This window comes from Protopterus annectens, chromosome 3.part0 (assembly GCF_019279795.1).
Source record: "Protopterus annectens isolate FY-2018-M chromosome 3.part0, PAN1.0, whole genome shotgun sequence".
Taxonomy (NCBI): domain Eukaryota; kingdom Metazoa; phylum Chordata; order Ceratodontiformes; family Protopteridae; genus Protopterus; species Protopterus annectens.
In genome coordinates this window covers 326034546-326048451 of record NC_056731.1, presented here as the reverse complement: position 1 = coordinate 326048451, position 13906 = coordinate 326034546, and the positions used below count along the sequence as shown (strand labels likewise).

At 40.0% G+C, this 13906-nt stretch overlaps 1 protein-coding gene across 1 annotated transcript in view; it reads left to right on the top strand.

The window, feature by feature from the left end:
• The window catches only part of EZH2 (enhancer of zeste 2 polycomb repressive complex 2 subunit), a gene marked incomplete in the record, with an annotated part of 2261448 nt that overhangs the window by 2075315 nt on the left and 172227 nt on the right, over positions 1-13906 (top strand). Inside the window, 1 exon segment of the mRNA XM_044064800.1 lies at positions 10505-10586. Within this exon segment, the coding sequence (XP_043920735.1) occupies positions 10505-10586 (82 nt within the window).

The following is a 13906-nucleotide window of genomic DNA, read 5'->3' as shown; positions in this document are numbered from 1 at the left end:
CCCGACCTGTAACATTTAGTCTAGAGTTAAGTGATCAGTGTGCATACATGCTACCCCCTTACATAAATACACACATGCTTGTATAGACGTGTGTGTGTACACATCCAAACCAAGGGGTAAAAAGGTCACAGACAAACCATTCAGTAAAAACTGCAGGAAAGACCCAGACAAGTTAGAATCCTCACAGTGTAATACCTTAAACCTCCTGTAGTGCAAGTCCATGGGATAAAATGACACTTTATGGGCATAAAAAGTGTTTCAACAACATGGCTTCTGAATGCCCATGACTTTTTAATTTTAAAGACTTTATGGGTGCATTAAAGCTAAAAAAGCCAAGCCCCGCTAACTGTAGACATGCATGTTTCAGTCTTTTTATTGATCTCAGTACAGCATAAATGAATTGTTTGGCTATACTTCAGAAACGCACAGCTTAAAATCAAGACTGATGTCCAGAAACATTAGGGTACTGCAGATCTGTCCCATACTGGGAAAAAACAATTAAATATTCCTGAGAAAATCATGTTATTTCTTCTGAAAAAAAAATGTCATGGGAGCATTCTGTGTAAATGCTTGTGTACTGTGTAAAAAGTTTACTTTTTCTGTAAGGATTGTGTAGGTTTTAGGGGCAGGACCTTGTGCTTCTGCAGACTGTTAGTATTTTTCTTACATGATTCTGCTTTTGACTATTCCAAGATTTACCACTTCCTTCAGGTTCTGCTACCCATCTTCATTGCTTCTTCTTCCTGTGGTGCAGTTACTAGTGTCCATAGTTCTTCCTTCCCTTATCCATAAAAAGAGTTGTCAGGGAGTCTTTGGTGTCAGGTCGGCTCCAGTCTTAAATTTAGGTGTTAATACAATATTTAAATTAATTATGGGGAACTATCCTTTAGGTAGGTCTATTCTTTGCCATATAATTTCAGCAGAGCTGGATCTGATTTAAAATTTAAGTTACTTTGGGATTTTATTGTATCAATGGAAAACTGGTTAGGTCACTTATACAACTGTTTAGTAAGATGTTAGGATTTAGGCTAATTGGGTGTACAACTGTGTAACAGTCTCAGAGGATTAAATTAACCATTAATTTATGAAAATGTTTTATCAATCCATAAAGAAGCTAAATTTTTGGCAGTTTTGATGTCTAAACAAGGTATACTGTAAATATTGTAGGGATAACAAGTTAGTGACTGGACTTTAAATCCCTGTTCATAACATTCAGAATTGTAAACTGCGAGGATCATATGTTGAAATTTTTACTGCTGTATTTAGAGAACATGAAGCTTACTGTCAGCCTTCCCTCTTCTGAAGCCAAAAAAATAATTTGTATTTCATTTTTATTTATTTGGCTTTTGTTTACTAGGTTTGTCCAACTGGGTTTGGTCAAAAACCCATTTTTAACGAAGGTCTGGGAAGAAAGGCTCCAACATATTACAAACATTTTTAACCATACATTCAGCAAAATACGTGAACAGGCATTAAATAATACACGTTAACAATTGCACATTTGCTGATTAGATTGCATGCATATGAAAGCAAAAGCTGCTATTGAAGTGTAAAAGGTGCTTGTGCATTAATAGATGTTTAACACTGAGCCTTTGAAGATGTGTATTCGTGGATTTCTCAGACAGAGATGGTAAGATCATGCAATGCGTGCTTAGAAATTCAAAGAAATTGAAGGAAAGTAGTAGGTAGGGCAAAAAATGTTTAATGTAGTTAACGTGTGGGGTGTAAAGCAAGCTCATAGGCAAATAATACAGTTAATATTAGAAGTATAAAGGTAGGGATGAGCAGTGTCATAAAATAATGATTATAGCTGGGAGATTCTGTTAAAACTATTTGGGCATTGGTGAAGACAGGTTGTAAGATATAGGGTTCTTGCAGAAGAGACATGTTTTGATATAGCAGGCTGGAGATAACCGGCATTTATACTGGAAATGGGCATTTATTTGATTAGTTGTGTTTTAAATGAGTTTGCATTCTGAATAGATTTCAGTTGTAGTGGGATGTTCCACAGTTTAGCTATGCTATTTCAATATAGTGCGTCACCTGCAGTATTAGATTTGCTCATGGTTATTTTCTTGTAGAGCATAACATTCTGTTGAATGAGCAATGTATTAAGTTAAAGGCTGGGCAGTTTTATTGTTTAATAGAGAAATCTGTGTGTTGTAGTTAGCTGAGAAAGCGTTAGGTGTTGTGGTTCTAACAGTTTTAATTCTCTGAGGGCTAGGCAGTGGTGTGTTCTGTTTACTAAATTTGGTTATTATAACATTGCTCAAGGCTGGACAGTTTTGAGACTAAGCTTAATTGGGGCAGCATAGAGGAGAGAGGGCAGTAAGAAAGTAGAGGCTGTATGTCTTCTGGCTATGTCAGTGAGATACATTTTTACTCTGTATAATGTACCAAATTTTTGATGACTTTAACCACATTGTGATACCAGGTGGTTGAATTTCAACTGGTCACCTATGATGATACCCAGTAATTTTGTGTGGTTTACTTGTTCTGTCATGATGCTGTTGGCAGAGACAATAGTGAATAGTGTTGTTTTAGGGTGACGAGCAGTGTTTTTTTAGGGTTTAGTAGTAGTTATGAATTATTTAACCATGTTTCAGTTGATGGTAAGCATTGTTGTGCAAGGTCTTGAAGTTCGGAGAGAGATTTGGCAGAACAGATTAGGGTTGAGTCATCAGCATATTGAATTAGGATAACATTTTATAGCAGTATATATAGGTCATTGATGAATATGTTAAAGTATGGAGCCTAGTATAGATCTTTGTGGGACATGAATAATTACAGGCAAGAAGGTGGAGAAATAATTTTTCCATGTAGATGGTGAGCCCTAAGGATGAGCATTTATGTACAAGTTTCTGGTAGGAGACAGTGTCAAAAGCTTTTTATAAGTCTAGGAAGATGGTGGATACCTGAATGCCTCCTTTAGTTTTTATTTCTGCTTTTCATGTTAAACTGCCCTTACGATACTGCAGATGCTTAAAAGGTTTGAGAGGAAAGTTGATACAAGGGGTAACCCAAGCTTTCCAATCTACATTTCTGAAAAATATAAAACATTCCTTCCTGTTTGACTCCCTTTTTCAATAAACATTTCAAACAAGGTGCCGCCAAATGGGATTTTAAAGAGGAATTGCATGGAAGATCTAAAAATTGAAAGCCTCTGAAAATCAAGGACATTCCAAACAGAATGACTGTTGGCCGCCTTAGGTTCTCCCCCTACACCTCCCTCCCTCCCCTTCATCTCCCCTTGTGGCATGCCATTATTGCAGGCATTAGGTTCTGAAAATCATCTAACAGAGTTACTCTTGGCAGTGGTATTTCCTCCCTCCTTGCTCAGTAAACCAAATATCCCTGTTTACTCCTATTCTGGATACAATTTATCTGAGGGTGTCATAAAACCGGTGCTTGAAGACCAGAGTAGCAAAGGATTTTATTCAAGGATGTTTCTAGTGGTAGACAGAAGGGACTTGGAGGCCTATGCTAGATCTCTCCTTTACTACTCTTTTTGTATAGCAAGTTCAAAATGTTGTCCCTGGGTACCTCCACTAACGTTCATGGTAAAGTTATAGTGAAAAGATGCTTACCATTATATTCCCAGTGGTGAGTACATTGTGTAATATTTTCTGTATTTAGCTCACATCACTTTTCTCTCTTACTCTTTGGTCTTTCTACAGCCCAAAGAGCATTTGTAAAGAGTCTAGCTCCAGTAATTGGTTATTGCAAACTCCAGGGCATTCACATTTTTCCATATTTCGACAATTGCCTTTTATTTGTAAACTCTTTCCAGTTGTCGAGAGTCATTAGAAAGTGTTCAGAATCTTCTACACAGTTTGGGATTTCAAGTGAACTTCAGTAATCTTCTGTCATCTTGTCTCACCAAGTTGTTTTCCCAGGCTGTCTGTTATATTCCTCACTGGGAAAGGCTTTCATTCTTCCAAATTTGAAGAACTGTTTCTAAAGTTCTTCGCAAGTTTTTCCACTGAAAACAGGACAATCAGGATCCTGGGGTACATTGCTATGATTCTTATGATTCCCTTGGCTAGACTTCACAAGAGAAGAATTCATTTGTTCCTCGTGTCACTCTGGACTTTGTATCTTCACCCTTTATCTTTTCAGATCCCCATTTTGAGGTTTGTCAAGAGGGGAGATTCTGTGGTGGCTAGACTGCTTTTCTTGAAACCCAGGTCTCATTCTCCCTTCTGTCTCTTGTTCATTCTGTCATAACAGATACTCAAACCTGACTTGGTGAGTGATTTCAAAAGTGGTGAAAGCATAAGGTATTTGGAGCAAATGAGATAGAAGCACATAAATGTTAGAGATGCTGGCAGTCATAAATGCTTTGAAAGCCCTAAATTATCTCTGGTCTCTGGGAACTTTGCAAGTTTTCATACACTACTGGGACATGGTATATAAATAGGGGTACCAGATCTTACCCCTTTGCAGACTTGCTATGTTTGCTGGAAGGTAGCAACTCAGCTCAGTTTGACTCTTCAGGCTTCATACAGTCGGTCAGAGCAAAACATTGTAAAAGATAAGTTAAGTAGAACCAGGATAGACCTTCACGAATGGAAACTTCACCCTGGGAGTCTTAGAGGAATTGATCCAACTAAAGGAAATACCTCGAGTAGATTTGTTTGCCTCTTCATTGAATAGACAACTAAAGAAATTCTGCTGTAGGATTCCTTGCAAACAGGCCTGAAAGACCAATGTCTTATCATTCCCATAGATAGGAAAGTTCTTGTATGCTTTTTCACCCTTTCCACAGATATACAGGGCTCTTCCAAGGATGCAGGAGGACTCTGCAAAAATTGTGGTGGCAACTCTTTGTCCCAGGCAGAAATGGTTCTGCCTTCATTTGAAATTGACTAAGGACAATTACTGTTGGTTTCACCACAGATTGGACTTAGACAAGACGGGTTGTTTGATACATTCTCAACATGAAAACTTCTCAGCTGGCTACTTGCATGACAGAACGTTGATGCGTCTTAGGCACCTTCCTTGTCTGAGGATGTGCAGTAGGTATTGGAGGCTTTAATGCTACTTGGAAATCATATATATGTAAGTAGAAAATATTTTCTAGTCAGTGCCTTTCAAAGAAACAGGACCCTCTTAAGGCCTGGCTGCCTTTGTTTCTTGATTTTGTGAAAGTTACTGTCCTCTGACCTTTGTGCTCTCTCAAGGTTCATCTGTTGGACATTTCTGCATGCCTGCCTTAGATCCCCCTTTCTAATTGTTCTCAAGTCAAGCAGTATCTGAAAGGGGATTTACATATCCATTTTCCTAGAAAACTTGTGGCTCCTTCTTGGGATTCCCAAACTTGTGTTTGAAAAGCTTACTCTTTCCACTTGAACCAGCTCATCAGATGGGATTGAGGTACCTAACATGGAAAACTGTTTTACTCGTCGCTCGTATCTTGAGTTGCAAACTCTTAATCTGAGTAAACTCAACCTCCTCTTCCAAAAGGACATAGTTACTTTGAGTAGTAATCCTTCTTTGTGAAGTACTGTCTCATTATATGCCTAAAGTGGTTTCAGAATTTACCTTGACACAGGCTATTAATCTCTGTTTTCCTGATCCCATGAACAAGGTAAGAAAAGATCCTGCATCCTCTGGATATCCACAAGCAATTCCGATGCTACACAGATAAAATTCAATTCCTCAGGAAAGCTGATTAGCTGTTTGCTATGAAGTTAAGAGCAAATATCAAAATGGAGTATTTCTAGATGGTTGCCTCATGCTGTTTCTTTGTTCTCACAATTACAAGTCACTTCCAGGCAATGTAGGGCCCATTCCACTAGAGCTTTGGTGCCTTACTGGAAAGGGGTGGACTTTGAAATACCGTAGAGGCAGCAGCTTGGTCCTTTGTACATACCTTTGCAAAGCACTCAAACTGGATTCCTTTTCTTGGTGCAGAACTGGCTTTGCTAGGACTATTTTTCAAGTGGTCCTAGATTCTTAATTTATTTCCTCCTCCCCTTTTACCTTAAGTTACGGTAATCTACCCATATAGCTTATGCTACTGTAACAGTTTTCTGTTAACCATATTACATATGGGTAAGTAAATTTACCGTAACTGCAGATGATCTAAGAGATCACTGTTCCAGTAATTGTTCCCTTCCTCCACCCCCTAATTTTTGCTGTTTAGTTGTGTTGCCAGGGTATGGATTTATATACCCTTTTGTAGATAGCTTCCTTTGTATTACGTTGCATAGTGGTTTTCCTTTTAGGGCTGTTGTCCCTCTTTGAGAGCTTTTCGCTCTATCTTTTTATATGGTGCTTCTTTTGAGCTCCTGACAGAATGCATGGAAGGTGCCCTTTAGGCTTTGAAAAACTGTCGAGTAGCGGTGGGGTAAAGACCCATATAGTTTAGGCTGCTGCAGCAGTCAGTTAAGAGCATCTGCTGTTGTAGTAAATTTATTTACATAGCTGTACTGTCTTACAACAGTATCTGGAGGGGGTTGTCTTCTGTAGGGTATGGTACTGGAAAATGTTTGTTTACCAATATTAACTATAAAACATTTTATTGCATTTAATTTAAGACCATTGTCCTTATACCAGTTGTTAATGTGGACTAACCAATGTCAGAGCAACTAAGTTGATTGAATGACATCTCCCGATTTAACAGTCCTCTGAAAATTTGGATAACCAATAGGACAGGAGTGCTGGCTTGAAGGTGTGAGAAAGTGATTTGGATAACCAATAGGACAGGAGTAGTGGCTTGAAGGTGTGAGAAAGTGATCCCTGTGTTGTATCCTGGCAAAGTTTTTGCTTTCAGGAGTGGCAGCTGCGATAACCACGTGGATTCTGAGAGACAGCAAGATGGTTTCTACTGCACTACGTAAGAATTTGTTCAGATTTTCAAGTTTAACAGTAATGCATGTAAAGGGGACGGTGGTAAAGGTCTTGGCCAGGTCTAGATAATGCTGTCAGTACTGCACAACCATGACCCACTGCTTCAGAGACTTTTTTTAAAGAGTCCAGAGAGGTTAAAGAGGAAAGACCTTCCTTTAACAATTCCAAATTGATAGTTTGGTTTTAACAGAGTTTTGATATCCATATTTAATGATGTCTGAGATGATATATTCCTTGGTTTTACATGAGGCAGGTGAGTGTACTAGGACTGTAGCTACTGGGGTCTCTCTTGGATCACCCTTGTATAACAGCATTACAGTATCTGTTTTTTCAGGCTTCAGGAATGTAATCAATGGACAGGCTTAGGTGAAAGAGGTTAAGTAGGGATTCACCTAGGCTATATTTGTCACTGATCATCAGGAAACCTGGTGTATTATCTGGACCCATGGATGAGGTGGTGGTAATTTTTTGATAAGGCTGAAGGGCGGATGTGACTATAAAATAGCGATAACAGTAGATGCAGTAAAATTTGCACTAAATTTATCAGCAAGGGATATTAGCCATTTCCTTTGGGTTAGAATTGGCAGTATTATTATGGACTAGCTCTGAAGGTGATTAACTTATTTTGGTGGCCATTTCATATTCAGCTTCGAGTTTCCCAGTGGTTCCCGTTAGCTCTTTACTAGTTTGCTTAAGTGTGCTCTTTATGTAGAACAACTTCTTATAAACATTAAGTAATTTATTTCTCTTATATAATTTATATGGGTATTCCATCATAGGGGTTTGTTTTTACATTTCTCGTGCTGCAGATAGGGACTTGCCTTATTACATCTTTTTAAGTGGGAGTAAAAGTCAGAGATATAAGCAGTGATCTTAACAGTGGGATACATTTGGGACAATTGCAGCAGAATCTGTTTAGATCATGTAACCGAAGAAAGTTTGCTTTTAAGTCCCTAAATACAGAGGCATTTTGCATGGGACATACCACCAATTTTAAAGGAAAAGATCACTTATGGTCAGATTTAACAAGGGAAGGTAATACATATGGAAGTGAGCAAGAAGTGGCCATATTTGTGAGGATAACCTCAAGGGTATTTGGTCCCTGGTAGGGTGGTTAACTGATTGAACTAGAAAGTTAGCATTTATAATTTCAAGGAAGTGTTGAGATGCCAGCCAGTGGCACAGTGTAGGTCAGTCATTTTATTGCTACATAGTCCATATTCCCCTTGGAAAGATATCGTGTTTAATAGGGATTTCAGATAATGTGATAATTGTCATGCTTAGAAGGGGATAAAGAGGGTGATCCCATAGCTAGTTCTGAAGTGGTAATAATCTTGTTTAGGGTGATTTAAACATCTAAGAGTTTAAATTTGGTGTCCAACGAATTCTTCATGAGGTGATATCTTTGATAAATACTGATACTCCCCTCCAATTGCCAGATGTTTGAAGATATGATAGCTGCTAAACCCCAGGAACAGAGGGAGTGCTTTTGGTAGTTTTGCGGACATGCCTCTATATGACTGTGTTCATATTGCAGGAGACCTCAAGTTTGGGCATTTTGTTTAGACTCCTGTCATTGTGTAGAGACACACATATGGTGTGTTCTAAGTTAGAACTTACTATGTTGGAATGTCTAGCAGTTTGACTTTGCCTAAATAAGGCACTATGAAGCAGCCAGAGCTTTAGGTAGAATGCAAAAGCCTTTGTAATAGAGGTGCAGACCATCCCTTACAAAGCAGGAAGGCTTGCAAGTCAACACATTGGTTCCTCCTAGGATAACAGCAGCTACATAGCCAGTTATTAAAGCTAATTATCTTGTTTTTGAATCTTGGCATCATTCTGGGGAATGGCAAAGTATCATTCAAGACCAGTGTTTTTTCAGCCTTTGACACATGCATAGCAAGTGCCATTGTATCCTTTTGCATGCTCCTTTGGGCTAGAGCACCGAGGCTAATCACCACCCTCCACCTCCCACCCCCACAGGCCATGATTAGGTCATTGCCATAGTTGTCAGAATGGAGTGTTCTGAAAGCTCTTGTTACGTCCCAGATCCTGGGTTTGGAAAGACAGCTAACACTCATCCTTTTCTTATCCAGCCCAGTGAGGATAATGTCCATATTTATGACTATAGTCACATATTACTTAAACATTACTGTGTTTAATAGCAGTCTTATTGGACCGTTGGAGTCTGCGCATTTGACTTGTAGAGATAAGTTTCTGTATTGGCTGTGCATGGTAAAGGTGGGTGTGTTGTGTGAACTAATGGCTGAGGTTTCCTAAAAAATTCATAGCCTTAGAAGGCTAAGGCAGTGTTCTCTCAGCAACTTCGAGTTAGTTTAGTGTAGGTCTTCTTTTGTGTGGGTGTTGTGATTACCAAATGTATTCTAAGATGCAAAAGTGTCCAAGTGCAGTAAGTACATGCACCTTTCACATAGTCATTGTGAGGTAGCAATAAAGAGTTCAAAATCAGGCTGGCTACAGAACGCAATGACCAGCAAGGACAAAGGGGTATGAGAAAGCTTGATAGTGTAATAACGTAAGTCTTGGTATAAGAAAGTGGGTGATATTCTTGTATTTAACCATATGCGATATGAGATTGGACTATAATATTTTCAAGTCCACAGTGGGGAAAAAGATGTAAAAGTGTCAGAAACAAAAAGGTAATCTGTAAAACATGTCATATTCATCAGACCTCTTTGGTCAGTAGGTTAATATAGTTTCTACCTAACAAGTAGAAGCAATGAGCAACAGATGGTCTAACCCAGTAGATCTGAGTGCAGTAGATACAGTTAGTTTAAATGAGTAGTTCTTAGTAGTTTCAGTGCATTATTTGAGCAGTCAGCCAAATAAACTGGTAATCCAGTATTGTCTAGTGTAGTATTTGTGTGGCGGTACCAGTGCAGAAATGCAACAGCAATGATCAGTAGGTGCAGTCAATAACAGATAAGTTAATTTGGTTTCAGGCAATCTCGTCAGTGTCAGTCAATGGCAATACTGATGTATTATTTGTGTTGCGATTCATCATTTGGAAAATATTTTTCTTAGTGCTGTCTAGCTCATTCTACCCTTGTGGATTTAATGCTTGGAATTAAGCTGCTGACCCCATCCTGTAAGGGTCATTAATCGTATAACCAATAAGTCTTTGTGCAGTAGTTGATGTACAGGAGAGCCTACTCAATAAATAAATAAATTCCAAGTATTCTTCCTTGATCTCCTTGTTTAGATGGTCTTTCATCTAAGCTTCAGCTGTTGTAGTTCCCTGTAAGCCAGGCACATGTATATTTGCATATTTGTTAGAAATAAAGGTGTCTGATATCTTCATTTGACTTTTCAACAGGTATGCTCATTCAGTGTTTGTAGTAGGCTGGCCAGGTTCAGGAACTAAGTACTAATGTGTAGTCAGCAAACTGCAGCACAGTGTGGCAGATGTTTGACGTGAGCCTCCAAGTATGGTGGCTTCTGCAGAACATGCTGAATTGTGATTGGTGTAAAGGATGATTCCAAGTCTTCCATCACAGAAGCCCCCCGCTCTAGATCATTTTAGCAGCAAGAGTTTGACAAAATCTCCCTGTATGTTATTTAAATGCTATGCCTGATTTAAACGTATGATTTTATTTTCAAAATTGTTTAACCTTTTCCTTTTTGGCAGATTATCTCTCAGGATGAGGCTGATAGAAGGGGCAAGGTGTATGACAAGTACATGTGTAGTTTTCTTTTCAACTTGAACAATGGTGAGTGTATGTTTTCATGTTTAGTTTTGTAAATGATTTATCTGAAGTGCTACATTCATTGTAATGCAAGTATATTTTTCTAAAACAAAAAACACAATAGTATTATTGACTGCAGCAGGTGAAATGTCTGTGTAAAATAGAGTGGTTGATAATTTAGATGTGCTAATATGTGGTATATAAGCTGTTGGAGAGAGATTCTTTGTAAGAACTAATAGAAAGACTACACTGTTAAATTGTGCACTGTTTCAAGGCTGTCAGGCATTAGCCTCTATTTAAATATTCTTTTTCTTTTAACTGTAGACTTGATGTGGATTCATCATTTACAGCAACATGGATTCAGGCTTTTGGGTCATTTGAAAGTTGTTTATAAGGGCAGGTGCCATCTAGGGAAGAAGAAGAAAGTGTTACATATTTTAAACACACGTGCTTGTATTTTCTCAGCCTGTTTCCTTCTAAAGAACTGATAATACTGTTATCAGTTTCCTCCAGTCACCCATTGGGAGAGGATCAGTAATGCTCAGAATGCCAGGTGTGCCTTGACACTGTGTCACTTAGCCAGGAATACAGAACATCCAATCCAGGTTGTACTCAGGTGGCAGGATTCTGTTAGCTAAGCTGTGCCCAACCTTTAAAATGTTACCTTTCAATGACTTGTAGTCTCATAAATGTACATTGAAGCTAAGGGTCATATTTAAGCTATGTGATCAGTGTGTCCCTTTTTTCTAGCAACTGTTATAATTGCATTCTGTCTGTAGGCTGCAGTTTGTCTTTGCCTGCCTTGGAACTTTTATTTTTTGATCGTTTTTTTTTTATCTTTTTTCCAGTCTGCAGATTTGTTCCTCTTTTTCTGTTAATCAAATGGAACAAAATAGTAAGGATGGCAAAGGGTTTGAGACCATAGGATCATAGGAAGTTACTAGGCTGTTGGCCCTGAGGCCCTTACAAGCCCAGCCAAGAGTTTAGCCCATGTTCCAACAAGTCAGTACACTATGCCACTATCCAGCAGGGACAAAGGTGGACTCTCAGGGGTGTGTTTTCTGTTCCCCATCCAGTTATCCAGGTTGCGCTTAAAAAGGGTTAATGAGGTACTCTGCTTGATGTGGAAATGGAGCCTATTCCACAAAAGTGGGGGGAGTCTCTGGGATACAAATCTGTCCTGCCAACAAGTCCTATTGATGTCACAGGCCAGGTTGAGGTTGCGCGTGTGGGTTACACGAGTGGAGGCTGACTTGCAAATATGCAGCAGCTCCATCAGGGTGGGGTCTGAAATTGCTTTGTATGCCAGACAGAGGCCACCTCTGAGGAGTCTGTCAGATACTGAGTAGAGGGAAAGGGCCTTTTGCCTAACTGTGTAGGGTAGATATTTGAGGCCCCGGATTTTCCTGGCGAGGAACCACTGTGATCTCTCCAGCTGCTGCGTGTACTTTGTGAAGTACTTGCCGAAGGGGGCATTTTACTCAATAATGGATCTTATAAGGGAAGAATGCAGGGATGTATGACCACCTTGTCCTTGGATGAGATGCCCTTACTAATGCGTTGGGCCATGTAGAAAGCTTTCCGTACAACGGGGGCAATGTGGTGGCCAGAAGTCAGTTTGCTATCAACCTGAGTGCCCAAGTCCCTCACTACTGATTGCGTGCTTAGCACCTTATCAGTGTAATAATTTGTGGGGACATCACTCTTCCCAAAGGGGATGATGTGTTTTTTGGCATTCAGTTTGAGGCCATGTTTCTGGCACCAGTCATTTGTTTGGGTGAGACCCTCTTGGAGTATGTCCACATCACTAGGGGAATTGATGATAGCACCCAACTTGCAGTCATCTGCAAACTTGGTTAGACGTATCCCACTGGTTTTGGCCTGCACCTCAGAAAAGTATATTCCAAACAGCAGAGGCCCCAATACCAATCCCTGGGGTACACCGCTCTTTACGGATCTACTGCTTGAGGTGGCTTCTCTTATTTTAACTAGGTGGGTTCTGTCAGTGAGCTAGTTTGCTACCCATCTGGTAACATATGGAGTAATGTCTAGTTGAGAGAGTTTATTATATCTGAGTGGGGAATAGTATGGAAGGCTTTGACCAGGTCAAGGTAGGTGGTGTGCAGTCTTCCCCTCATCCATGGCCTTGGTGACTGTCTCAAAGAAGTTGACCAAATTTAACAGGCATGGACCTCCCCTTGACAAAACCAAACTGTGTGGGATTGAGTGTCTGGAGATTGCCAATATCCTTGTTAATGAGTTCCATGATAATCTGCTGCATGGCCTTGCAGATCAGGCTAGTTAAGCTGATGGGTTTATAATTTCCTGGATCGGTGGACACTCCACCTTTGTGCAGTGGGATAACAGTGGCTGTCCTCCACTTGGCTGGGACGAAGCCGATACTCAGGCTTTGGTTGAATAGGGTGGCCTAATGGTGCTGCAAGTACCTGCCTGAGTTCATGTAGGATGCAGTCTGGGATGTTATCTGGTCCCATGGAGGCTGTATTTTTTGCCTTTGGTAGGGCAGTGATGACTTGCTCCCTAGAGATAAGGGGAGGAGGGCAGATACTGGGGATGTCCTGTTTTACTAATGGGGCGACAGAGGGGTGAAGTTTTCACTGAGCCTGTCTGCCAGCAGGTTGGCTGTATCTACAGGTTTTGTGTATGTGGTGTCCTTGACCACCAGTTGTGAGCAGATCTGGGTGCTTCCCTTGAGATTGTGGACATCTATGAAGAAGGCCTTATGATTGTCTTTAGATGTGGCCGGTTTGGACTCGAAGTTTGCTTTGGAGGATTTCAGTATTGCTCTTATTTGCTTGTTCAGGCTAAGGAGAGATTGCTTAGGCACCTTTTCCATCTTGGTCCTGGACAGCAATATTTTCCTTTTATTATAGAGTTTATTTATTGCAAATGTCCACCAGACAGGTTTACTCTTCCTTAAGGAGGATGATTTTGTCCTGTAAGGTATTTCTGATTCCATGCAACTATATAAATGCTCATATAGTACTTTGGTGTAGGTTAGGACATGTCTAGGAGTTCTTATGGAGGGGGGGAGGCAGCTGTGAAGCTTTTTATACCTTCCCTCAGGAGGTTGTAATCAACTTTGGAGAAGTTTTTTTTTTTTTGACCCTAGGTGGGAGGGGGGTCGGGAGAGATGGTGACTTCAAAAGTGACCACTTTAAGATCAGATCTTACCAAGGATGATGACACTGTAGGGATGCTACAGTGGTTACTCATGTTGGTTAATACCAAGTCCAAGATATTTTCACCTCTTGTGGGGGTGTCGACCAACTGGTCCAAGGCATTTGCATTAATGAAATCAAGGAATCTCTAGGCATTTGTGC